The 27,643-nt window shown below is 36.0% G+C and overlaps 1 protein-coding gene across 5 annotated transcripts in view; it reads right to left on the reverse strand.

The window, feature by feature from the left end:
- The window catches only part of TCF12 (transcription factor 12), a 413,276-nt gene that overhangs the window by 60,842 nt on the left and 324,791 nt on the right, over positions 1-27,643 (reverse strand). For all 5 annotated transcript variants that reach the window (XM_072615766.1, XM_072615761.1, XM_072615763.1 and 2 more), the window contains 2 exons: positions 25,418-25,553; positions 20,657-20,709 (listed from right to left, as the gene is read on the reverse strand). In XM_072615766.1, coding sequence (XP_072471867.1) covers positions 20,657-20,709; positions 25,418-25,553 — 189 coding nt within the window. The remainder of the gene's footprint in view (positions 1-20,656; positions 20,710-25,417; positions 25,554-27,643) is intronic.

Consider the following 27,643-nt stretch of genomic DNA (forward strand, 5'->3'; position numbering starts at 1 on the left):
TCTTCTATTCCCTTACAGCTAATTCAGTAACAGGGACATGAAGATCATATGTTGGCATATACAGAAATTAGATTGATTTAAAATATTGTCATTCTCTTCATATTAAATAAGACCAAGAGGCAATATAGCATAGGCCAACTGTGTCAAATTTAAGTAGAAGCAGATCTGCAGGAGGCTGCATATTGTCTGTGAAAACTACAAATTAACATTATTTATATGTATTGTATTTTTAAAAATTTTATTAAACATTTCCCAATTACATTTCAATCTGGTTAAGCCTGTACCTGAGCAGCAAGTTTGACCATTTCTGGCAAGGGTACAGAGGACTGACCTTGGAATCAGGAAGACCCTGTGAACAAATCCTTCTTCTGACAGATACTATCTGTCTAATTGACAAATCCCAAAATCTTGGCAACTTTCTAAGGGTTTGTGGCAAAGAATTGCTCATCTGCTTGAATGCAGTTAGGTGGCACAGCAGATGGCACTGCACTTGCACAAAGAAGACTTAAGTTCAGATCCTGCCTCAGATACTGACTAGTTACTGTGACCCTGGGCAAAATTAGTCTCAATTTCCTCATCTGCAAAATGAAGATAAAAATAGAACTTCACATGCTGTTGTGAAAATCAAATGAGATGATATGTTACATGTGGCCAATGTAAAGGCACTAAGAATACTGCTATTATTATTATTGTACATTAAACACTTTATTAAATTTGAAGTGCTGCAGCAAATGGGGTCACAGCCAGGATTCAAAACGAGTTGTGGTATCTACTCCAAAGTTTTCCCACGACTCTGGATTTTACTAGTTCCTTGGTAGTTTTGAAAAATCAAAGTTAATTTAATGCAATTTGAATAAAAAACATAACAAATCAAATGCTACACGGGGCGATGATTAGTGTTTGATTTTGCTATATACTCTTTTACTCTCTGAAAACAAACAATAAATGACAGGGCTTCTTGATGTTTAAGAAGCTATGAATTTCTGACCTAACAGATCAAGTTAGAAAAGGCTTTCCTACTTACACGAGAAGCTGCAATTCACTCCTAACATTCCTAACGAAAGCAATTCCAAATTGATTTTTGAATTCAATTCAGCTAATTGCTCAAAAGCCAACGTACATTTAGATAAACCAGAACAATAGTAAATGTTGTTGCTATCAGTATGTATCTTTAGCAACAGTTAACACTCATCTTCAATTTTATATTTATAATGCTGTATCTAGTATGCTAAGCATTTTAAAAGATTTCCTTTGATTCTCTTACCACCTTGGGAGGGAGAGACTATTATTATCCCCTTTTTACAGCTGAGGAAATTGGGTCAAGCAGAAGTTAAGTGACTTGTCCAAGGTCACAGGTCTTGATTCCAGGTCTAGTACTCTATCCACTATGCCACTCAGTTGTCTGCATACCACATCATGAAGTAATTCTTAGGTTTTTATGCCCATTTACTAGGTGAATTCCAAGCTCTGGAAAGTTCCACCAAGCTGTAAAGTCTTTGAGTATATGACTAAGTTGGTCCTTAGATAACAGATACATACAGGCTAAGTTCTGAGAGGTCAATCACCTGGCTACATGATCTCAGCTATACCATTCTCTCAAATACTCTCTTCTAAGTTGAAAAAGTTGAGATCTTTATCAATGTAAAGAGTATTCACATAGATTAAACCATAGATTCTTGAACTAAATATTTCACCATCTCAGATTTTGCAGTTTTGGTTTCACATAAAATTTTAAGTTTCATATCACTATTGGTATGATGTCTTCAAATACTTTCATCCAGATTACACTAGCAACAGTTAGCCATATCAAAGTTATAAAGATTTTGTTTTCTGTTTATATTTTTCAATGTTTCGCTTTTACAACCTGGAAAAGATAACTGATTTTTCAGGTTACCCAAAGGGCAATGAAGAGAACTGTGGTGGGCACAATTAGCCTGAGACGTTACCCCTCCAAAAAAGGAGCTGCAACGGCTAAGCCATGAAGGATATCATCAGAGAAATGCACAAACAGACCAGGACATGGGATGGTCACAAAGGGAGAATGAGGAGTAAATCATGGGAATACCACAGGCAACACTGGAACCCGTACAACATCAAAAGATCTCGACAAAGTTCCCCAGCTTACTGGGTATACCATGACATGTTTTAGACGATTTAAAGAGGGGCATGAATAAGAGCTGAAGAGAGGGAGAAACTGTAGATGGGTAGTCCTCAGCACCGTTGGAGAGAGTACCACCATGGTGATATCACAAACTCACTGAATTAAATGGTAATGAAAAAATATACCCAAAACAAATTTGCTTAGAAAAATGCCATTTAGACTCTTTAAAATTCAGAGTGAATCTTAACAAAAGCTAAGATGGGCACACCCCCAATTCTTGTGTGAAAAATTAATTTTTTCGTGTACAAAACAGTATGTCAGTTGTCAAAATTCTGACTTAAGCCACTATGATCTTGTGGATGTCAGTATACTTGTAAAGAAACTGCTAACTAATCATGAAAGGCTTAAGTTTAGCAATCTGCACTAACGTAAGGTCTCAAGGTCGAGAAATGAATAACTACATTTCTATCTGGAAGAAACACTAATGAGTTAGCTATGTATGTGAATGTGTGTATACACACGTATATATAAAACATATACACATATATACACACATAACTAATTTGTTTTATACTTACATTTGTACACACACATACATATAACTGATGTGTTTTATACACAAACACCCTGATTTTTGTTGGGGTACCTTCCTAGTTCCTAAAACATACATATATACACACATATATACGTATATATAACTCATGTTATTATTATATATTATACATAATGGATGTTATATATATATGTATATCTATGATACACACATATACACTGATTTTTGTTGGAGTCCTTTTCTAGTTCCTAAGTATACATACATATATGAATTACATTTCTAGGGAAAAGAAACTTACCAGTTAGGTTAATTATTGAAAGTCTCACATCAGCCACTGACTTAGAGATAAGATGGGAGAGAGATGATTAAGAAACTAAACCAGAGGGAAAGAGCTAGGCATAGATAGAAATAAAACCACTTGCTAAAAATATTCAGGACCCAGATCACTAGTTCTACCTCTGGTTTATGAAATATTATAGGAAAGTCTCTTCTGCTTTAGAAAGTTGTCAAACACAACTCAGAGGGTTTAGAAATTTGGACAAAAGACTTCAGTTAGCAACCTATTTAATGGTTAACCTTAAAGAAACACCTATCTGGGCATAGTAAGTGGAACCAATCTTCACAAAACTACATTTATATAGCAAAAGAACATTTATTTAATTCTCTTTTGACAACCATATGGCCATAATAAAGATATGCCTATAAAACAGCCATACCTTCCAGCAGAGAAAGCAAACTGCTTTCTGAAGTAAATAAATAGTGCCCATCCTTCATCAACATGAACAGAACTGACACACCACAGAAAGCTTCTAAGAGGGGATCATTAGACATCCATTCAAGAGAGGCATAGCTATAATTACTGAAAATATGCAAAACCTGAAGCAAATTGTACCTTTCCTATCATCATAAACTCACCATGACAAAGCAGTTTTCTTTGAAAAATTAAAGGGGGGATAAGAGGTCCCCCTGCTGCCTAATTCCTGCATCTCTCGGCTCTCTATTTCTTTCCCCACGTGAACTGCATTTTGTTACCTCTCATCTACCACTTGAAATAACATATAGCAGGAGAACCATCAATGGGCCTGCAACCTGATAATTTTCCTGCAGATGGCTCTATAATCATAAACCTACTGAATTGTGTGTGTGTGTGTGTGTGTGTGTGTGTCTAGGGTGAGACTCCCCCCAAAAATGTATAGAGATTTTACTTTGTGGAAAAAATTGGCATCTGAAAAGCTCTGAACACTGAAGTAGAAAGTACAGGCCATAACACTCCAGTTTTGCTGGCCTATTTACTGTTCATGAGCAGTGGTTTCTCTGCACTGCTGACTGGTTAGGCAACCCAGAAAAATTCTTCAGTGAGTAAGGCTGTCATTTCAATCATCCATCAAGACCAAATGACGATCTTTCGTCATCCAAAGTCAGGGATCAAGCTAGGCCTCCCAATGGAAAACTGCATGTGTACATGTGTATACGTACATACACAGACACACATTTTTATACATCTGCCTTTCTCTACTGGGGGCTATGTTATTCCATCTTTTTAATTTTATTTCCTCTGCAGGTCTGGGCAACTTGCTTTTTTTTTTTTTTTTTAATAACTCAGACCCCTACTTCACAACAAATGTGGCAGCACTAAAATATTGGCCAATTCTAATTCCATTTAAAATTTATATTTAAAGAGAAACCAGAACTAACATCTGCATTTTAGCCTACAGCAATGAAAAAAAATCAGCAATCTGAAGCCCTGAATAACTTATACATGAAGTTATTTCTGGGGTCCATATTATGTTTGTGTTTCAGTAAAATTCTTGCTAGTCGTAGCAATTTTTTATACTGACTACCTCTGGATAATTACACTGTGAGAGCCAACCAAAACATCCTGTCTCACATTTGTACCGATCAAGTAACAAAGAGCAAGCAGTTCATTTTAGCAGCATGTCACTGGCAAAAAATCGTGCAGATCCTATACTTGCTTAGACTCTAGTAAAAAAAAAAAAAAAGTTTTCGAAAATTTCCATCTAAAATGTAGGGATCACCTCCCAACAAAACCTAAGAGAAATCTTATTTTGAAAACATTTCCGAGGTGGTTACAAAACAAATGAGAATACCTAGATTAAACTTTAATATTTCAATGGATCTCTGATCAAAGTTGATAAATCTCACTGACATCATCTGTGCAACTGTCACATTTCCTCTGAAAAAAATCTTTTGCAGAGGGTCTATCTGAGATGCCAGGGCCCTTCCTCTAGATCTTCTGATGTCATGGAGACACTGAGGAATTGCCCACCCTGCCCAATGGTTATCTCTTGTTCTTGCTGTATTGGCACTGCAATCTTTTTCTGGTCGTCTTTCTCATAACAAACTCTATGCTGTCTTTCCTGTGACCCTGGTAACACTAAAAAACAAAATGAGCAGCCCTGCCATCTCATTTTTACTTTTTCTATTTTAAGAAACTAAAAGCTTAATTCTAGATAATTAATTCTTACTCCAAATTACAGTCACCTTTCATTTATCCATAAAACAGGTCTATTTGTGTAGCTGATTGGCCCAGCTAAGTGAGAACTATAACCCACAAATTTCCCTGCCAATTTCAATGGAATTTATTATTTTTTTTGTAAAAATGTATAACCTATTTGACATTTACAGCTATACATACACCTGGCAGATTGAGAAACAGATTAAAAAATGAATGGACATATTTAAAAGATGTTGACTATTTTGTTTTGTTCTATATAATCCACATTAGTAGTAAGTTACCTGTTAACTTTGGGCAAATTTCTTACTGTCCTTGGTCTCAGTTTCCTCAACTTTAAATGAGGGAGTTAAATAAGATTTTTTTTTTAGGCTCCAAGTCTATGATCATCCAATGATTTTGCTCATGTTATTTATATGTAATCTGAGGATATGCCAATTAGTGGCTGAATCCACTTGAATACTGTGGAGTTGCTGCAATTATGTCTACAAGTGACCTAACTCTCAAACCAAAATAAATGACAGAGAAAGGAGGAAGAATCCACAATACATAATTCTGACTTTTAAACTAAGAGCAAATTCTTCCAAGTCATTCACTGGCATCAATCACACTTTCTTTGTAATATGCTGTATACTATCATTATCCAGTAATGTTTTCCTTTTTAAGGAATTATACCTGCTTTAAAATATAGGTAGTTCTACGCTAAGTAAGGAAAAACATAAATATGATTTAGATCAAGTCTTACAAAAATGTTGCTGATTTTTCACTACTTTTGGTTTTTTTTGTTTAATAACAATTTTATGGGCTTTATTAGGAAATATAACAATCTAGAGATTGTGAATTTTAATATTTAAACAGAACTGCTCATAAACATAGCCCTATGAATTCAGAATACATCAAAGGTTAGGAGGGTAAATGTGATAAATGAGGAAGCAGTTATCTTAGATCCATCCTAACTTGGTGGGTTTGGGGTCTTAGGCTACTCCGCAAAAGAAAAGCGGGGTCTGTAGATTGACTTCTCATGATTTTCACTGAAGAATTTAGTAGATAAATAAAATAAGAGAATGTTGTATGGATTATAACAAAGGCATCTGTGATGATTAAACTGGCAAGAAGGTTTAGAGTATAGAAGAACAGAATGTTTAAAAAAGCAACACAGAAAAACGCTGCCAATTCCAAATTAACTCTATAGGTTTGATTTGATCTGGAAGATATATGCCCTAAATTATATGAAAGAAAAGATGGTTAAGGCACACTGAAAAGTCTTACAATCACACTACAGCTGCTCAAGTAGCAAAGGCCAGGTGACTTGACCATGAAGAGATCCAGGGACTAGATGCTGATAAGCTTCTGTAGTGTATTATAAGTTAAATCCTTTAAAGCCTTGTAAAAAGCCACAGATTCACCCAGCTGCAGGGTACTGTGTCACTTAAAGAAAAGCCTTTAAGTCATAAATGAGAAATTCTCAGTAAGAGAATAAGATCATTAAATTCCGATAGGGTAAACACACTCCTCCCATTTTACAGATTAGGAAACTGAGGCCCAATGACATTCCCCAGGGCACAGAGGTAGAAGGAAAAGATCATTCACTGTATTCCATTCCATAAGCATGATGCTCATTTAAAAGAGGAAGAGTATCAGTGGCCCCTCTCTTACAGGGGTCTTTAGATTTCCCAATGGAAACTGGCTTTCATTCCCCATGCTTATGCTATGTGAGACACTGTGTGACACCAGGGGTTCCTGAAGCAGCACTGTCAGATTCTTTGGCTTGCATGTACAGGTTTTTGAATCGCTTTGTCCACAGAAAGAAACACAGTCTTGACTATTCCCTTTGATTTGACAAGCACTTGTATTAAGAGACTGTGTTTTTGGCACTGTGCTAGACATTGGGACTACGAAAGGCAAAAATGAGATCACTCCTGACTTCAAGTAGCTTTCGTTTTGCTACAGGCATAGAAGGAGGAGGGTGGTGGGGAAAGAGAGATCAGATGTTTGCAACTTATTCACAATAGGAGCCAGCTCTAGGATCTTAGCTATTGGGTTTCCTACAACCCTACAGGGCCCTACTTTCTAGTTAAATGACAACAATGGCCTTACTTTCAATAGCACTTTTTTTTTTTTTTACAACCCCAACTGGCTATCAGTGAACCTACACTTCTTTTTTTTGAGGCAGAGTTCCATGCTGTCACCCAAGTTCCAGGAAATGTAGTAGCTGCAGCCCAAATTAGTTGAATGGAGCAAAAACACTTTCTTACAATATTGTAGATAAATGAAATCAGACTGTACAATTAGGAGAGAAAATGAATAAATGATAGAATAGAAGGTACTGTTTCTTTTAAACAGAAAAAAGGGGATGTTTTGGTAATGGTTTGTTTAGCAAGCATCAGAGGGAATTTAAAAGTACTGCTCAGTGCAGAAGTCACTGAGAGTTGATTTTCCTTCCTGTAGTTATTTTAAAAAGCTTCCTGAAATTATTGAATTCTTTTCAATTGATTGGTATTTATTAAGTACCCACTAGGCTCCAAAGAACCATTTTTTTAGGTAGAAATTATATTCACATTTTTCCCTAGTGAAAAACCAAACACAACCTGCACTCACTGCTGATTTCTGCTGCAATTTCCATAGTCCCTTAGGTTTATAAAACAACTTGGGCAACCATGGACAAGATCTATAGAAAGTTATGTTGAACTGTACAGTTCATCAATTTCACTTCTATGTCCAATGCCAGTTTCCTCAAGTAGAAAACAGAATTCACTACTATCCCAAGGAAAAGAACCTCACATCAAAATAACTGCATGAGCACAACTAATGTGCAATTGAAGTCCAAGAGGCCTGTGCTGGGAAACAATATTTTTAGTCAAATGACAAAAGATATTCCTGTTGCTTTGAGAAAATTCTTATGTTTAAATTTGAGTTTTAAACTAGAGACCAATCACAAACCTCACACACTCTGTCAACATCAGACAGAGGCTGGACCAGATTCTCAGATTACTAGGTTTTCATGAGAATTTCAGAGGAAGATCGGAGTTAGCCCTAAATTCAGACATTCTGCATAGCTCTCAGTGTATGATTAAGTTTAACTGCAGAAGTCAATTCATTTGAATTGTTTATATTCATTTGATTCAAGTAAGTGTTTACTCATGTACCTGGATATCTGTCTGACATTAAGATCCGGCCTAATCCCTCTTACTCTTTCCAGCAAGGCAAATGATATTTAAATATAAAATAATAAAGTTCCTGTACATGCTAAAAAAAAAGATTATGACTGTCAGTTCTCTAAATCTAAACATCATAATATAAGACAAATGCAAATAGTGGTACTATAAGGACTGTTATGAAAATAAACATTAGTCCACATACCTAGGTTTGAAAGAAATGAAGGTAGGCTTAATGAAAATCAGGCAGTGAATATGACAAAGATCAGAAACAGTCCTAAAAAACCTCCTTTTGTTTCCCTTTTAGTTTGCTTTTAATGGGAGCAGTATTTATGAGGGAGCTAAGAATGTATTTGCTTTAGGCAAACACTTGTGTTCTCCTAGTTCAGTGCTATGGGGAATAGCAGAAGTAGGGGATGGAATGTTGGGATAAACAGTGGCATCAGGAAATTAGGGTAGGACCACAGTGAATTCTACAGACCAAAATAGAATTTTTAGGGCCAAATGACTTTTGAAAATAAATCCCAAAGTTGGCAGTATTACATTATATATTAAAATAAAATCCAGAGCTAATAAAAGTTCTATAAAAAAAAAAGCAAACCTCAAACAACAATGAATGGTAAACACTTTAAATTTCTGTTTAAAATACATTTAATTAGTCTAAACATGGGGGAAAATACAAGGCCCCTCATGGGAACCAGAGCCAGAGTCTTTTTCAAAGCTGTATCTTAAGGTACAACTATGATCTTATAGGGATAACACATATAATTGTAGTTCTTCACAAATTAGGTATTATATATGCACAATAAATGACTTCAAGACATGCAATAAACACCAATGAAACAAAGGGAATTTTCTCCTCCTGTGTGGTAGTAATTGCAAACTTCTAGTTAGCCCAACTGCTGAGGACTGTTAACAACATGTCTAGTTTGGAATGAAACAGACAAGTTCAGCCAATCCCAGGAAGGGAATTTTAGTACTTGTAGCTTAATCCTGAGTGACCACCTTGCCTTTACTCTCAGTTTGCAAAAATAAAAACCTTGATCAAACTATGTCAGGAACACATCAGGGTCCTAGTGTTCCTGAATGCTCCCAAAGCAGATGCAAACAAGCAGCATTTACAGAATTCCATTCTCTATCGCCAATACAATGAAAATTGTTCTTGTACCCTGAAACAATCCCTATCCCTGGTTTCTGAAAATCATGGAGATGAAAAAGCCCATTAGATAAAGATCCAAATAAACCCTAAAAGTTGGCAACCTCTCCAAAACTCATTCCTGATCTTCCTTTCCCTTGAAAAGGATGACTGTGTGGAGAGAAAGTAAAATAACAACATTAACACTGGGAAGTTATATAATCATATTATTACAGACAACAGGATTAAATTCACTGAATAATGTTCCTTCTGGATTTTGACCTGAATATAGATCAAAGGCTTTAATGGCTCACAAAATGACCAGAACAGCTACAGATAAAAGCTTCTTCTGAACCATAACACTTTTCAGTATCAGCAGAAATAGTATTTGTTTCAACTCTTCTAATAAAATTTGATATTTACATTGGGTTTTACAATTGACAAACAGCTCTATGTACATTATCTTATTTGATTCCCTCTGCATAGAGAGAGGCTTAGCTAGGTTAAGTTACTTGCCTATGGTCACATAATCAAATGTAAGCTCCTTGGGGGTAGGGACTTTCTCTCCTTTTTCTCTCCAGTACCAACCACAGTGCCTGGAACATGAATAAGGGCTTACTATGAATTGGTTGAATAAAGCATCACAGATAGAATGTGAATCTAGACCTCTCCAGAATACAAATCTGGGGCTCCTGGTACCCTAATTTGAATTACCTGTTGGCATATTACCCCATCATCAAGAATAAGAAAATAAAGTAGGTAGAGGCAAAGTCAGGGGATTGAACTTACTTTATCCACAGATGGATATGCGCCAAACAAAAAACATTCTTGTCAAAGTAACTGCATCAAATTCAAGGCTACTGGATGGAATGGCCATTGTATGTAAAGGAGAATATCAATCTCCTTTGGCACTTATGGTCAATATTAGAAGTCACTATTAACTTACTATATTCAATGTCTCAGCTTCCTTGTGATTACCACAATTTACCTCATTTTTAGATAATATGGGTTTTTTTCTATTGATAGCAATAATTCTGGACCGTAGGATTTTAATTTTTGTCATCTTTTCACAGCATTTCAGAATATCCCACCTCCTTCCCCTCTATTCAGCCAGAATGGGCCATTTCTTACAACAAAAATAAAAATGGAAAAGTAGAAAAATAGCAGTTCAATAAAGCTGATCAACAAATTAACTGAGTTTGACAGCATATGAAATATTCCACACCTATTGCCCCTTACATCTTAAAGGGAGTTTGATTTTTCTTATCTCTTCTTCATGGACAAGTTTGGACCACAGGATTTTAATGAGGTCTCTTCAATAATTTTTCTAAAAGTGGCCAGCATAACCCTTTAATGACTGAAGTTATTAGTTTCCAGCAACCTCAGATAGATAGATGTTGGTCACTTTTCTCCTTGGAAAATACTCAGCTGTGGAGACCCTCAAAACTCAGTACTTCTACTGTTTCTGTTTAATATGCACATTAAAAAGCTAATAGATCATTAGACATTGTCTAGTAGTTTTTACTGTCACCACTATAAGGAGCAATGATCCCAATCTTGCATAATACCCTAGGGCATTTCAAATTACCTCAAGGAATATCACAAAATTCCAAATTCAGAAGAAAAGTTATTTTTAGTTTACATTAATAAAACAATAAAAAAGCCAACCTCCAAATAACTTTTAGAGGGAAGACAGTGTCAACTCTAAGCACCATCTAGACAAGATGGAAGTCACTGACCTACGGTTGTCTAAGTCTGTACTCCTCTTGTATCAAATTCAATTCAGTTTTAAAAGTTGTGAAGTGACTACTCTGTGGGATACAGACAGAGATATATAAAGTGAAATAAGATAGGATCATTGCCCTCAGGGTACTTATAATTTTGTAGATGACAAAGACAAGTAACTATAACATAAACAGAATATATGTGAACAAGACAGATCCAAAACAAAGTGCTCTGAAAGTCTGGAGGAGTAAGAGATCACTTACAGCTAGAATGATTCAGGGAAAGCTTTTTGGAGGAGATGGCATTTGAATGTGAAGAAAGACTAGGATTTCAACAGGTGGAAATGGATGAGGAAATACACTAAAGGCACAGTTAGAGAGGCTAGGATTTTGCCTCTTGGCCATTGAAATTTAGAGGAACGCTAATGGCTCTTTCAGTCCTTTGTCAGTATATAAATAATTGAGTTTAACACCTAATTAGTAAGAATAATTGGTTGAAATAGGAAACTACCAGATGGGATCTTCTATCCCTAGGGCCAGCGATCCAGGTAAACTCTTCCCCAGTTTGGCTCTTTCCCATCTCCCCACTTCTCCCCTTCCTCCCTCTACAGCCTCTTGGTGTCCCACATGTCCACCAGTAATACAACAGAATTGAAGGTAGACTTTCTACCATTTACCCAAGGTACACAAACTACTAGTTATAGCTTTTGACATAGGGAATGGTAAGCAAAGTCAAAGAGACTGAAAAGGGCTAAATTTGTTAAAGCAAACACTGTACAATCATGTTTGCTAGGTGGGGTAAGATGCTTGAAGGAGAATGGTTAAGAGTTATCACTGGAAAGGATCCATAGGACTAGATTATAGAATGCTTTGTAAAACTGAAGAAAGTATTTGGACCTTACTTAATTGTCAGGTAGTGGGGACTCAAAGATTTGCAAGTAGGACAAAGTAAAAAGATTAGAGTTGTGATTTATGTGAACTATTTTAACAACAATGTACAGGATAGACTGAAGGGTTGGGCTACTTTGGAGACAGACTCAACAAGCCTTGGCAACTAATTAGATATAGAAGGAATCAAATATGATACTGCAGCTTTAAAACCAGGTGACTAGAAAAGTAACCATAACAGCAGATCAATGATGCTTTAAAACTTAAAAATATCTGTATATAACATTATCTCATTTGAAGTTCACAATAATCCCATCAGGTAGGTGTATTAGATACTCTTCTCATTTTTACAGACAAGGAAACTGAGGCTTAGAGAAGTTAAAATGACTTATCCATGGTCAAAGTCAGGCATATCCTCATGCATTCTACAATCCAGTCAAAGAGACCTATGCACTGCTCTCTGAACACAAGATTTCACCTCCTGTCTCCATGTCTTCAATTCTTGGAACACCTAGCTCCCTTTAAGACTCAGCTCAAGTGCCACCTCCTTTACGAGATCTTTCCAGATTCCCTCTTAGCAGTTCCATCTCAAAGTTACTAGGTATTAATTTTTAATATATTATATACGTGCTTATTTGTGTATAATGTTTCCTCTCAATAGAATGCAAGTACTTTGTCTTTTATATTCACGTACCTGGCACATAGTAAGGCACATAATAAATGGTTGTGGAATTAAGCTCCATTCTCCTTTGCTCTTTTCACCTGATCTCTTTAATACAAAATTAGGAGGTACAGGTTTTCAGGGGAAAGATGCTGAATTCAATTTTGAACATGCTGAACATAAAAGTACTTTATGGGTCACAAAGGTGTTGACAATTAAGTTGAAAATGGAGACGTGGAAGAATTTGGGAGAAAGGGTGTGGTGATACACATTCTGGAGTATCTTGCATAGAAGTGATAACTGAAGCTGAGAGCCAACGAGATCACCAATGAAGACAGCATATGGAGAAAAAGTATATTAGGGCTACCTACAGAGAGTGGGCAAAAAGACAAAGAGTCAATAAAAGAGTCTTCTACTACCAATAAAAGTTAAGATATTAAAGTATTCATAAGTATAAAGAATGCTATACTTGCTGAGGATATATCTACTGCATTCAACATGCCACAGCTGAATAGGGACAGATAGGTCCAAATTTCTCCTTTAACATGGTGATCAGGTCTCTCCAAGATAATATTCTGACTATCCTTGTATCGTGCCTTGCTTTGGGTTACTCCATTGTTTGTAACTCAGGAGAAAAACAAACAGCTGACCTAAGTTTGGAAATACTAACACAAAATCAAGGAACAATGCACGAAAAGAATCAGGAAAATTACTTTAATACAGGAAAATTATTATTTATAAATCTATAAAGAAAATAAAATTGAAGGATCAGAAGTGAGAGAAACTTCAGATAGTGACAACTAAGAAAATGAAAAAGATTTGACTGAGAACTATGCAGCAAAAATTAATTCACTGTGTTGGGAGGGGTTATTTCCTTTCAAAAGCTTTTATTTTTGAGGGAAGGAAAATGAGTGGTTCCTTTATCTATATGACACACAGAGGGCACTAAATAAAAAAAAGAAAAAAGTCTTTCCTTGTTTAATTATAATGTTACTGGTTTCTTCTGTTCTCAAGTTTTTTTCTTGCGTCTCAAAATAAAGTAAAAGATGCCAAATTCCTTTAAGTTTCCAAGATCCATTTATAATAAAAAGGGAGGGGGGAAGCAAATTAATTACAGAATCAAGGAGTCAAAGGCCCTCAGAGGCCATCTCCCTCAAACTATCGCTGAACAGGAGCACTTAAAACATGGGGAATTCACTGCCTGTTGGGGCTACCCATTTCACTTTTGGTCGGCTCTAACTGTTGTGAAGGTTCCCCTCAAATCCTGCCTAAATTTGCCTTTCTGCAGCTTCTCCCATTTGTTTCTATATACACTTTCTGGGGCCAAGAAGAACAAGACATTCCTTTTTTTACATGTCAACTCTTTAAATACTTGAAAACATATTATGTTTCCCCTAGTCTTCTCTAGAGCAGGTCAAGCGTTCTCTCACACTTTCTAGTCTCAAGACCCCTATACAATCTTAAAAATTGTCGAAGAACACTTTATGATCTTAAAAATTTTCAAGGACACCGAAGAACTTTTGTGTTTATGGGTTTTATTGATATTTATCATATTAGATATTAAACCCGATAAACTGAAAATATTTATTAATTCACTTCAATAACATTATAATCTCACTGCATGTAAGATTTGCTAGTGAAAAAATAATCTTATTTTCCCTAAAAAAAAATTTAGTAAGAAGCACAGCATGGTTTACATGTTTTTTTCTTTTTGCAAATCTCTTTAATGTTTAGCTTAATAGAAGACAGTCATACTCTCCTATCTGCTCCAGCATTCAGTTTGTTATGATATCTTAACAGATAGACATTTGAAAGAGAGATCAGTACTTTAATCGGCAAATAACGTATCATTCCAAAAACAGTTGTGACCTCACAGACCCCCTGAAAAGGCCTCAGGGGCTCCCAGGACCTGAGTATCACACTCGGAAAACTTCTGGTCCAGGCTAAACATCCTTCATTCCTTCAGCTGATCTTTGTATAGAATGGTCCCCACTCCACACTAATCACGGTGCTGATGTCCTGTCTCAAACAGGTCATGCAGGACTGAACACAAGAATCTAGAAGTGGTCATACCAGGCCTCAGTGAAATAAGACCTCATTTGTTCAGAACACTCAACCTCCACCAATGCTGAATTCTCCCTTTTTGGCTGCTGCGTGACCACTGGTCTTTTTATGTGACCTGCTGTCCTCACACCTCTTTGGTTCTTATTTATTCAACTGTAGGCCTTTATTACTAAGTGGGTAGGGAAGTGGTGCAGTGGATAAAGCATTGACCTTGGAGTCAGAAAGAGGAGCACAAATTCAGCCACAGACGCTGAGCAGCTGTGAGATACCTGTCCGCCTGCAAAATGGGGATCATAACAGTACCTACTTCCCAGGGCTGTTGGGAGGATCCAATAAAACAATAACTGTAAAGTACTAAGCGCACACCTGGTATGCATTAGCTGCTCTAAGTATGCTGAGGTATTTATTATTATTAACTTTTTTAACTTCAGTCCAGAGTTCTAGCTTGATGAAATCTTCGGCTTCTGACTTCTCTCTCCCCTTCCCCCAAGTACTAGCTGCTTCCTGATTTAAAAAACAAAACACCTGAATTATACTGACCAGTAGTATGCATTTTAATCACTGGAGTTCTTATCTGAGGACAAATTAGCAAATTCATAGCTCCTGCCAGAATAAATAACATATTAAATGCCATTTTAATTTTTATCTTGAGACAGTTTTATTAGGAAAGAAAATTATATATATGTATATACACACATGTATGTATATATATATATATCCCTATATTCCTAAAGTGGCTTTTTTTGTCTATAATGTCTCCCATTCACAGTAGGGAACGTATAGGTTTTCCTTTTCTTCTTAATTAATGGCTATTTTTTTCATCTTCTTTATTTCATACCCACTGCTAGGAGGTTAGGTGAGTGGGGGGAAAACCCAAGGATCAATGGAATTCCTTCCTCCCTAAAGTTTAAAAATTTCTATACATTTTATATCTTTACACAGAAAAAATCAGATACAGATGAAACCCAGCTGGTTTTTATTTAAAGAATAAAGGATGGAGTTAGTGTTGAGAGAGGAGAGGAAGTATGTTAATGGAAGGTATAGGACTAACAAAAATCAAAGGAGAGTGATGGCCTAAGAAGTCAAGGGAGGCAACATGACACAGTGGATGGAGAAATGGCCTTGGAGTCAGGAAAGCCTGGGTTCAAGACTCCCCTCTGACACATCACAACTTTTATCCTGGGCAAATCACTTAACCTATCAATCCCCAGTAAACCCTCCATGTCCATAAGCTTTCAGAGAAGGTACTGATTTCTTTGGTAGGGGGAATCTCCTCACTAGAAGATCTCCATATAATAAAAATTCAGATATAATCTCAAAATGAAAATCAATCGTTAATCAAAGTGCCTACTAATTGCCAGGCACTGTGCTAAGTGCTGCGGATACAAAGAAAAGTAAAAGAAAGTCCTATCCTCAGAGAGGTCACACTCTAAGTAAAGGTATGGCTCATTATTTGTCCGTGGATAGATTCACACATACGCTTACTGGATGTGTCTTCTGGGCACATTAGACCAGAGAAGTCAAACTCAACAGCTGCACAAGGCCAGCAAAACTCCCAAGTACAGCTTGAACCAGATTAAAATGTAATTGGGAAATATTTAACAAAATAAATAAAAATATAGTAAAATACAGAAAATGTTAATTTGTGCTTTTCTAAGACAGTATGTGGTTTGCAGGGTTCCATGTCTATTTTAATTTGACATCACTGCATCAGACCTTTATCTGATGTGAAAGCTTCCTATAATGGTCTATCCTTTTTTATAATCGGGATGGCTTAATGTTTTCCTGATGGGCTTTTTTGCAGTAGATTTCCAAAAGCTGTAACTAGTTGAAATGTAGCATGTAAGCTCCTTGAAGTCAGGGACTGTTTCATTTTTATCTTTATGTCTCTAACTTATAAAAAAATCTTTTTTGAATTGAACTGATAGAACACACGATGAAGTGAGTAGATGCTGAACACTGTAGGTTAATAAAATCACACAAACCCAAACTCTTGCTTACAGGAATTGTTTAAAATATAAATAGATATTTTTTCTAATAGAACGTAAAGTTCCCAGGAACGAAGCTGGGACATTTAAAATAAGGCATCCTCACAGGCCCAAGGACCAGCTTTACTGTCAATGTCATCCCTTCTTAATCCTTTAAATTACCTTTAAGTTACCACAAGTTAAAGCAGTCTGAAAATCTGTTTATTCGCATTTGATTTCTATTGGAAAGGCAAGATTACATAAGGCTTGAGCACACCACCTGCTGGTCGACGAAGGAGAAGGAAAGTCTATTCCATAGCTTCTGTTGGTAAGAATACTTGCTTTGGAACTAGGGTTGTAAAATGCCTCTGTTGAGTACTACCTATGTGACAGCGGCAAAGTCACTTCACCTTTCCTAACCTCAGCTTTCTTAAATAGAAAGTAAAAGGGTTGGACTAGAAACCCTCTGAGGTTCCTCTCTGCTCTGAATAAATGGCTTCCAGATATGTAAAAATAAGCACTGTAGCAACAGCATAGGAGACTTGCAAAGCCACCCTTCCCCTGACGTTATTCCACAGGGACCCACAACAGGCCTTCATTATATAGGGTAATGTAGAAAAATGACCCCTCTGGAACCATTCACAAACCTAACAATTCAGTCACATCAGTGATTAATGACTGTAAGCCAGATTATGAGCTCCATGAGGGCAGAAACTTCATCTTATCCATTCCTTCTGCCTTGAACAGAACCTAATTCACAGTATACATTCAATAAAACATTTGCTGAATTTGGATGAAGGCTGAATGGTGTTTGGGATTATGTATGACATTTGTGTCGACTTATAAGGCAAAAAATTCTGTATCTTTCTATATATTAAATATAACAATTACCACATGATATGGTGTTACTTGTTGGTAGCAATAATAAATATTCTGGTCAAATCCTAGCATGCATTTACCACTCATATGACTTTCAGTAACTCATTTAACATTTCTGAACCTTGGTTGAACCATGGAGCAAATGGGAATAATCTTAAAAGTACCTCTTTTACAGGGTTATTGAATGGATCAAATGAGATAAAGTATGCAAAATATTTTGCAAATTTTAAAGAGCTTTGTGAGCGTTAGCTATCATTAATAAATAAAATTATTTTATAATAAAATCTTATAACAATATATATATTTACAGCATCAGCAGCAGGAACAATTTAGTTCTTCTGATCACATTCAAAGAAGCAGAATCACTACTAAAACTTCATAAGACGCCTGGACAGACAGGCAGATTCTAAGGAGCCTGAGACGTTATCATCAAATTTCCTATTTGAATGAGGGAAAGAGACTAACACTTCACAATGCAAAACAGAAGTGTCTTTTTAAAATTTTGGGTTCATGTTTAATTTTTTATAACTCATATAGTAAAAATTGCTGGATTACTTTTCAGATAGAATCAATGTAACAAAAACAGTGTTTCTGAAATTACAATTTCTCTAATTACTTAAAATTTTTAAAAGTCCACAACATATTTCTTAAAACTCTACATTTATTGCTATTCCTAGTTGTCAAAATGTCTGTTTTTATTTTTAAATAAAATTAGATCGACAATTCTTTTATATGCCTGTCAATTTTCAGAATGTACTGAGACTTTAGAAATATGATTCCTCACATGCTTTTATTTAAAAATTTTAATTTCCAATTTAGAAAAATATATCCACCATTAAGTGATCTTGGAAATCTGTTAACACACTAAAATATTTCAAAAATAGTTTGAGCATAGTTGTGAATCCCTGCAACACAGAAAGTTAAAATGTGTAGGTTTAAAATCAATACAACCTGACTTAGTAACATAATGCACTGCAAAATAATTACTCTAGGATCTAATTTGCTTAGTACTCTAATATTAATCTTCCAGTTCTAAATCTCTGATCCTTATGTTAGTATCAAAGCTTAGAAAAAAAAATTAGGCTCTTTCCCTTCTCCTCTACGGTACCTCTCAGATACCATATGCAACACAGAAATATTTTAAGAGTACCAAGATTACTTGCCATTATTACTAGGAACATATGGATCATTGACGACCCCCAGTGTCTGTACTCTTAACTATACTGTTCTGTATTTTGTGTGTGTGTGTGTATGTGTGTGTTCGCACACATCTATATTTGCGTACATATACAGATGTATTTTCCTGCTTTCGCTTCTTAAAATATGAGAAAACAAAGTAAGCAGACATTAAAAATACAATATTTATTAAAATTACTGCCAGATCAGAAGAAGCAAAATTTTCCATTTACCAATATGATCCCTCCACCTATAGAGTCCTACTATTAATATGTCATATAACTTTTATTAGTCTCATAGAATCCTAGTAATAAATTACATGAAAATTGCACTGTTACATGTTTTAGCAGCTCTGTCATTTTTAATATAATTTCTGTTAATGTAGCAGAAATCACTGGTTATACTGTAAAGCCACCCACCCCTGCATAAGCACACAACTGTTAAAATGCAAATTGCCCAACTATTTTTAGCTGCTGCTGAAAAAAAAAAAGCTGTCCTCGGGAATAATGATTTGAGGTATTGTGTTCATTTTGTTTATCAAGCAGCTATTCAGCCTCTAGTGGGGCCCAAGTGCTTAGGCAAGCAAAAGCTTTTTAAGAATGCCTGCAGCTGCAATCCAGCCTTCCAGGTAGGCTGCAGGTTCAGAGCACAGCTGCCCCAGGCTGCATCAACTCGGATCCATCTGGAACCGAGTTTCAAAGAGCATTTCAAATTCAAGTTTTTGGGCATTGGACAAAGAATGGTGGTGGTGAGGTGAATGGAACTCAATAACTAAAAAAAAAAAAAAAAAAAAAAAGATACCATCTCGATTTGGGCCTTAATACATAATAAAAAGATCAGACCTATTTTGCTCTTTCTATGGGACTACTTGCTAAGCCGGATGCTGCATTCAGTTTATACCTCCATGAGTTATGACTCATCCAGCAGCACCTGCGCCCATGTGTTAAGTACTGCCAAATAAAAAGCCCACCATCCATTTACACAACAAAGAGATGTACCCCCACAAGGCAACAGTGCCTCAAATCTACCCTCCCCCCATTTGTTCTAAGCAAAGAGGGGTGGAAAAATCTTTCATCATTACACAAGAGATTTCTAAACCTTACATGGATTTATAATGTGGACTCATTTATAAACAATTTTGCTCCTTTAAAGAATAAAGCATATTTAATAGCACAAACACCCTTATAGCATAAGATTATCACAGACATTAATGATTTTTCCACCAAACCTTTCCAACCTTTTTCATCAAAGCCCTAAATTCTCAAAGGATACATTTTTGAGCAAAGAGGGATCAACAAACTAGTTGCTTGAAAGCTTTCCTGATGCTAGGCTGAAGTTAGGAAAGGCTTAATGAAGGCTTTAAAATCCACTAGGGCTTCACAATGAACATCTGACTTGGTGATTTATGCATATTAATAACCTCAGTCCTACAGAGGCAAGCTGAGCCGAATATGTCCTCCGAATCTTAATGTCTTCAGCTCCATTGGGATTATTACAAATGTAAATTTCTAAGATTCTCAGCTATTAATCTCTGTCTGTCCTCCTGTTCAGCAACATAATGACTAATTAAACATCAAAAGACCTGTACAGGAGATCTTCTTTGACAGCTACCGGTCTAGCCTTCTTCCCAAGAGGCAAATTCAAATGACAGGGACATGGGGTAAGAGCATATGAGTGAGCTACAAATCATGCCAGTGAAAGCTAAAAACTAACATCAGATGTGGATTCAGACCTAACAAACCTTCTCAATGATTCAGTTAGGCTACTTACAATGACTAGACAAAGCATCCCCAACAACAACTTTAACTTATTCTCCCAAGAAGTAATCACTGCACCCTGGAACACAATCTGTCACATCAAGTTAAAACACAGGTACTTACAGAGGAAGGCAAACCAGGGGGCACCTTTCTGACTTTCTTTGCCTGCAAAGGATCTGTATGCAGAAGAAAACACACTTCATCAGCACATTATATCAGACATAGAGAGGAACAACCAGTGTTCAGTGTGCAACAAAGCAACACAAGATTCTTTACGGAGAACGTCTTGTTTTCCAACTTTTTTTTTTGGCTGTTCATTTAGCCAACTGTTCTCTTCTTGCTGGCTCTAAATAGAGCAATGTGAGGTGCACCCTGATTTAAAGTGGTGCCACGTGGGATTGCTCCAAATCTCGTGGGTATGCATGGAGCCTCAGAAAAAGAACACTATAAATAAATGTGTGCACCAAAGACTTATGACGCAACAGGTTAAGAATGGAGCTAAGGGCCATGTCCTTGTGTATTTGGTATGAGCTCCAGCCCTGTAGTACTAGTAGGAATAAGGGCAGGACCAAGTATTATGCTCCTCTATCTCTAGTAGCAGGTAACTGACAGCATTTTCCATATAACATGTATTCAATAAATGTTTCTTCTTGCCAATAATGGGAAATTTGTTAATTAAAAAAAATATCTTGGGTTCTGGGAGGAGTCAAATTCACATTTGCATTCATGCCACAAATAAACCAGACTTTAGGTCCTACTTGAGTTAAGGATTCTTAACCTGACTTTCATGGACTAGTTAGTCTATAGATAGATTTCAGGGGCTCTGTAAATGTGATGGGGAATATGTACGTATATACACACACATACATAAGTATATACACACACATATACAAACACACGTCTGTACATATGTATATGTATCTGTACAGCTTTATTTGCGATAACCTCTAACTCAAATTTATCATTTCCTTCAATTATTTAAAAACTTTATTCTGAAAAGGAGGGAATGCATTGGCTTCATCAGAATGCCAAAAGGATCCATGACACAAAAAAGGTTACTAACTATGGGCTTAAGGGGAAGATATCATATGCATTGAAAAGGAGCACAAACAATGATACTTTACAAAATATTCTTGGTTTTTAGGTTAAATGGAAACATTAACATATGTTTTTGTCTTTTTCCACATTATAGCTAATGAATGGTCATTGACAATAGACTGCCTCAAATAGACTGCCTCAAATAGACTATTTTAGTACAAATGAAATCAAGCAGCCTTTGAATTCAGTCAAATTCAGAATGTAGAAGGGCAAGGAGATACTGTCAGTATTCAAATTAAATATACAAAAAGGAAATAATAATAAATTAAAGGTAAGCTACGTTAGGAATACTTAAGATCCATATTTAAAAATACCATTCGAGAACTTAAAAAATCAATGTTACCCTGATATTGCACATATTTATATAACAGCAGACAGCTGGACTACTACCTCAGAATATTGGTTAAAGTATACAGGAGAGTTTATAGTAAGCAAAAACCAAACGAACAAAACCCTTCAAGAGTGTGTATTCAAAACTGCAACAGTATATGTTACACATTTTGGCATTAGATGTTTACACTTAATTCAAAGAAAAGTCTATTTAAAATGGAAATAACATTTCTGATGGACAAAATCATAATTTTATTTATCAATGTGAATAAGAAGACAAGTATTTTCAGAAGCCTACTCCTCCCAGGTCTCCTATAAATGGCATTTCTCTCTTTTTTAGATTTACCTATACAATATTTAGCATTTAAAACCCAAGACTCCCATTCTTTCTTTTACAATATAGGTAAAAAAAGAAGCATATTCTTTCAAATTCTGTTAATCAAAACAAGGCATAATTTTAAGTTTTTCAGAGAAACTCACTATTAGGAAGAGACAGCACATAGGGACAATGTCTGATGTTTTCAAAAATGGGAATTACGGAAATACCTTCATAAACAAGCAAGGCATTTTTCTATGCCCTAAGTGGCAAGTGTAACAATAAGACATTTAGATTTGTGTTGGGAATTCTCTTCAATGAATTAACTTCCCCAAGGGTCTAAAAAGCTTTTTAAAAAAATCAGATTTTCAAGTACTGTGTAGAAATTTTAAAACCAAGAAGGGAAAAAAAAAAACCCCTTCATTAGCAGCTCTGTCCATTCCCCAAGAGGCAGTCAGTATTTCTTTAAAACAGAATGTGCCAAACATAAACAACATCTGGCACACTCTATATTTCTGAAACTTAAAGGCAAAATCTTTGTTCTTTGTGGGGCTTCACTAGAACTAAATGTTCCCAACTCTTCACAACCAAGAAAGTGTCCCCTGAGCAAAAGACACGCTCTTTCTACTAAGAATGTCAACTAGATACTGCTACTATTCAGGCTGGAGTCTAGCACTGCGATTCAAGGGAGGAATGACTGTAATAGTTCAAGTCAGTTCATCCTTGACATGCTAAGAAACAACTATTTTGTCTGGGTTCTTCACTCAGCTACCTGCAATTCAACCTCTGTGTGAAGAACTTTTTGTTTTTATTTTTTCTGTTTGAGCTCATCCTCAGCTGTCATTGATTAATTTTATAATTTGTATTTGATCTGTAATCAAGGGTCTGAATATGTTGTCATGATTTGTCTAAAAATTCTGGGCAAAACTACTGTAAGTTTAGGGATATTCTGCAGACAGTTCATTTTCCAGCACATTTAAACATCTGTTTGAGTGGACACTATTTCATTTTTATCTTTGTGTGTTCTAGTACCTAGAATATTTCCTAGCACAAAGTAGGCACTTTAAAAAATGTCTGTTGAATTGATTTGAATTATAAAGATTCAAAGTAGTCAAAGTCCTAGTGAGGGTGAAGCTACACACAGTGAAGAATGTCAATTCTCTGCGCAAAGAGAAAAGTACCAGTGAAAAGTCTATTTCTGAGCAGTAAGAGAATTTTATTGAAGACCCGTGGAAAGGCAGTATGGTGTGGACAGATGTGCAGTCCGGATCTTGGTTCGTGTCCTGCTTCTGACACACACTAATCCTGTAACCATAATACATGTGATCAAATGCCTTAATTCTCTTTATTAGCTTCACTCCTTTGCATCAGCAACTCTCTCAGATAAATTTCTCATCTGCATCATCAAAGAAGCCTAGAGTTCTATCCATTAGTGAAATCACAGGTCCTTTTGAAAACAAAACAAGGGGTTCAAGGCTTTAGTGGTAGGCCTTAATGGATAGGAGACCAAAGGCTCCTAATAATTAGAAAGGTGGAAGAATTCTTATCATAGTCATTGAGTTCAAAAGCAAAAATTCCTAATGACATCCCACTGGTTCAGATAACCCAAGAATGCTGAGGATGGGGTACTGCTGAGAATGGGCCTTCTATTCTGACCAGGAAGATCCTCATTTAGGTTCAGAAGAAAGTTTTGTGGTAATATAACTACATTTTACACTCAAGTATGGAAGAATCTCGATGTCTTAACAAAAGTGGGTTTTATCTGCAAAGCTGATAAAACTAGGGATATTACAATTATTAGCTGCACTGATATAGGTACTTCAAGTTTTGCAAAGTCTTCATAACTACTACCTCATTTTATCCTCACAACAACCCTGGCAGGTAGGTGCTGTTATTACCAACATTTTATAGATGAAAAAACTGAGGCAGATAGGACTGTCAAACAGCTTGTGTCTGAGCTGGCAAGTGCTCTAGTCACCCAGTTGTCTGCAGTTAATATTGAGGACAAAATTTAATATGTGGATATATTTTATTTCTTCTGGGTAGGTGACTTTGATTTGGGAGGGATTACTCTTAACATGACCACGAACAGCAATTTATGTACGAGAAAATTTAGTTTTCTCATCTGTAGATAAATAGTGCTCAGAAATGGAGACTGGGATTTAAAAATAGAATGCAGAACCCTGAATTGACAGCAAAAATAAGTCAAGGGAATGCAATCCATTGAAGTCCCTTTCCTGGCTTATGAGTCTGACTGGTTTGATTTGTTTACAGGTTTACAAGATATTTTAGAAGAGAAAAAAAAGACAAGACTTCCACGGCAGAGGAATAATCTGGGAAAGTCATTTGCTGAAATGAATTTTAAAATACCTGAACTAATGAACTAATGTTTATTGAGTGCCGACTTTGTATAGAGTACCATAACTACCGAAAGACTACGATATATTGAAAGGGAATAAAAGTAAACACATAAAGTATTAAAGGTTAACTCTATAAAGAAATTAAAAGTATTTATTAATTAAATCAACAAGTATTCATTAAGCATTTGCTTAGTTGGTGCTAACACTATTGTAATCATTTGTGAGATTTAAAAAATGGAAGATACGATACCTGGCCTCAGTGAACTTTCAAAGAATAACAGCTCATATTTATGTTAGCACTTTATGCAAAGTGATTTATGGGCTGAAACAATGAATAAGACCAATTCATATTGCATTTAAAAATCTCAAATATGATCTTTTCATTGCAAGAGGACACAGATGGCCAAGTTGGATTTTGTTCTTCAGTTTTCTTGGTAAGTCAACAATGTCACTGGCTTGTTTAAATATTAAAAGAGAGAACTTTTAAAGAGAGATAAATTTTAAGTTTTTACAATCTAAAACTTTTATAAAAATAAATCATATTAAATGCAGAAGAATTAGGATCATGTTTGTGCTCTGCTTATTAATTATAGAATGGATTATATTTTTAAGCAAATAGATTAATCTCCAACTTCAATATAATTCCTCAAACACCAAACTCCACAGGTCTAATGACTTTTCATCCTCTAAGCAGGAACACTTATGGTATTTTTGGGCAAGGGAAGAAATTAAACAAAACTCAGACTTGAAGCTTCACCTAGGGACAGTGCATATATTTACCAAGTGCTGAAGAGTCATGCAGTGGTCTTCTTCGAGAACTGGTGGCAGAAAAGGAATAATATGGTGTCCCGGCTTTTCCTGAAGATGATAACTGTGCTGGGCTCCCAAGTCCTATATCTTGTCGTAGGAGACTGGACTGTTAAAAAAAAAAAGGCAAAGGAAACCTAGTCACCTTTCTAAAATGAGAAAGTTTTTACAATACCACTGACTCTCAAGTACTCAAGACTTGAAAATTATTTGCTGCTTCTTTGTCCCTCTTGCCTCCTACTTCTTAATCACTGCATCAGCCTCTCTACCAGACAGATAAGAAATAAAATGAGGAGCAAGGTGACACTGTCAAGTATGCTATTTTGTCAGCTGTTGTGGCAAAAAAATCACAGGGTCACAGATTCCAAAGTCAAAGCTCTTTCCACTGTTGCCCACTGCTTGGAAGAAAAAAGTAAACTCTTTAAAGAAACTGAGAAAGATAACATTTTCAAATCATCTGGGACTCTAATGACTATGTTTGGTTTTCTGTGCACTAAAAATGAACCATTAACTTTGTTTTTCATTTTTTTCCTAAGTCATTTTGAATCAATCTGTCTTAAGAAAATCTAAGAGAAAGCTTCCATGCTGTCAGCACTGGAAAAAATATAAACTTCATTACAATAGGAGGTACTATGTCATGGTATGGTCAACCAAAGACATTTTAGAGTCTAAGTAAGTTTAAACAACAGAAATGAAGTAGAGGCTACTTAAAACTACTGCCCTTTACAAAAGGTGCTAATTACCACCTTTATGACTTCGGGTAAGTCAAAAAAAATTTAAAAGTAAACCTTAACTTTTAGAATACTTTAAAAGTATTCTCATTTTGAAAATGAGAATTTTGGATTAGATGATGCCTAAGGTCCCTTCTAGCTCAGAGCTTCTGTCAGTGTAGATAAAATATATGAATACAGTGGAGCTGCATTTTAAATTGTACAGTTAAAATTACCCCCAGGAAATCCGTTTAATCGTCCATATGACATAGCACAATGCATCATCTTTAAATAGACACAGCTAGAAAGTTCATCAGTCAGTAAACAGTTATTACCACCTACTATGTACCTGGAACTGCGCTAAGCTCTAGAGAGAAAAATAAAGGGAAAGAATCCAGAGTTTCTTTAAAAGGCAGTCTACTCCAAAGAGAAGATAAATCTGAGACCACTGCTATGGAAACAATTAAATGTAAATTTTATTTTTCATTTCATATATTCAGCTAAAGAATCACAATTAGGAGAGAGGAGTCAATCAACCACCAAACATTTAAATGTTGCACTATATGCCAGATACTGGGGGACACTATGTCTTGTTTGAAATAGTCTCTAGTCCAACATCGCTGGCTCTAAAGCCAGGAAAACCTGAGTTCAAATCTTCCTTAGACTGGTGTAGCTCTGTGACCCTGGGTAAGTCACTTAATCTCTGTTTGCCTCAACTTCCTCATCAATGAGTTGGGAATAACAACAGACCCGACCTCCAAAGGTTACACACTGCAAACCTTAAAGTACTAATCTTCTCAAGGAGCTTTCATCGTAATGGGAAATGACAACTCCATATAAAAGTATATACAGAATACATAAAAAGAGAATAAATGCAGATAAATACAGAGTAGTGGAATACAACCAATACTCCTACTCAAGTAAAAAAAAAGAAACAGGTAAAAGACTTAGTAAGCAGGAAAAATATGATTAGGAAAAATACTCCAGAAGGAGCTTCATGAATAAGTGATTCTATTAGAGGATGACCACCTGACATGATTTCTTCCTGATTCACCACGTGTCAAGGGAGGCCCCAAGCAAATGAAAGAGAACACGATGGGGGCCTTGAAGCTGCCTAGGAATGCTAGGAAGGACAACTCAAGCTGTCCCTCTCAAAAGATCAACTGCAGATGTGAATAAAACATGCTAGAATCACACTTAGTGCTACAAAGTGTTCCTATTAGAAGGCACACACAAGACCTGAGGCCAACCGTGGGAAAAACAGACTCCTACCTTCCATCCCATGCTTATTTAGCAGAGCGGTTTTGCTCCTGCTGTGTAAGTTGTTATTTTCTCTGACCAAGCTCATGTAGTTGAACTCTCACAATTTAGATGTCCGTATGATGCGATGCCATTGTATGACAAACACTAATTCCAAGAGTCAAGTCTGTGCTATTCCTAAGCATATGCAATGCATCACTCTATTGAATGGTACAAACCTCTATACTTA

The sequence above is a fragment of the Notamacropus eugenii genome, chromosome 1 (genome assembly GCF_028372415.1).
Source record: "Notamacropus eugenii isolate mMacEug1 chromosome 1, mMacEug1.pri_v2, whole genome shotgun sequence".
Taxonomy (NCBI): domain Eukaryota; kingdom Metazoa; phylum Chordata; class Mammalia; order Diprotodontia; family Macropodidae; genus Notamacropus; species Notamacropus eugenii.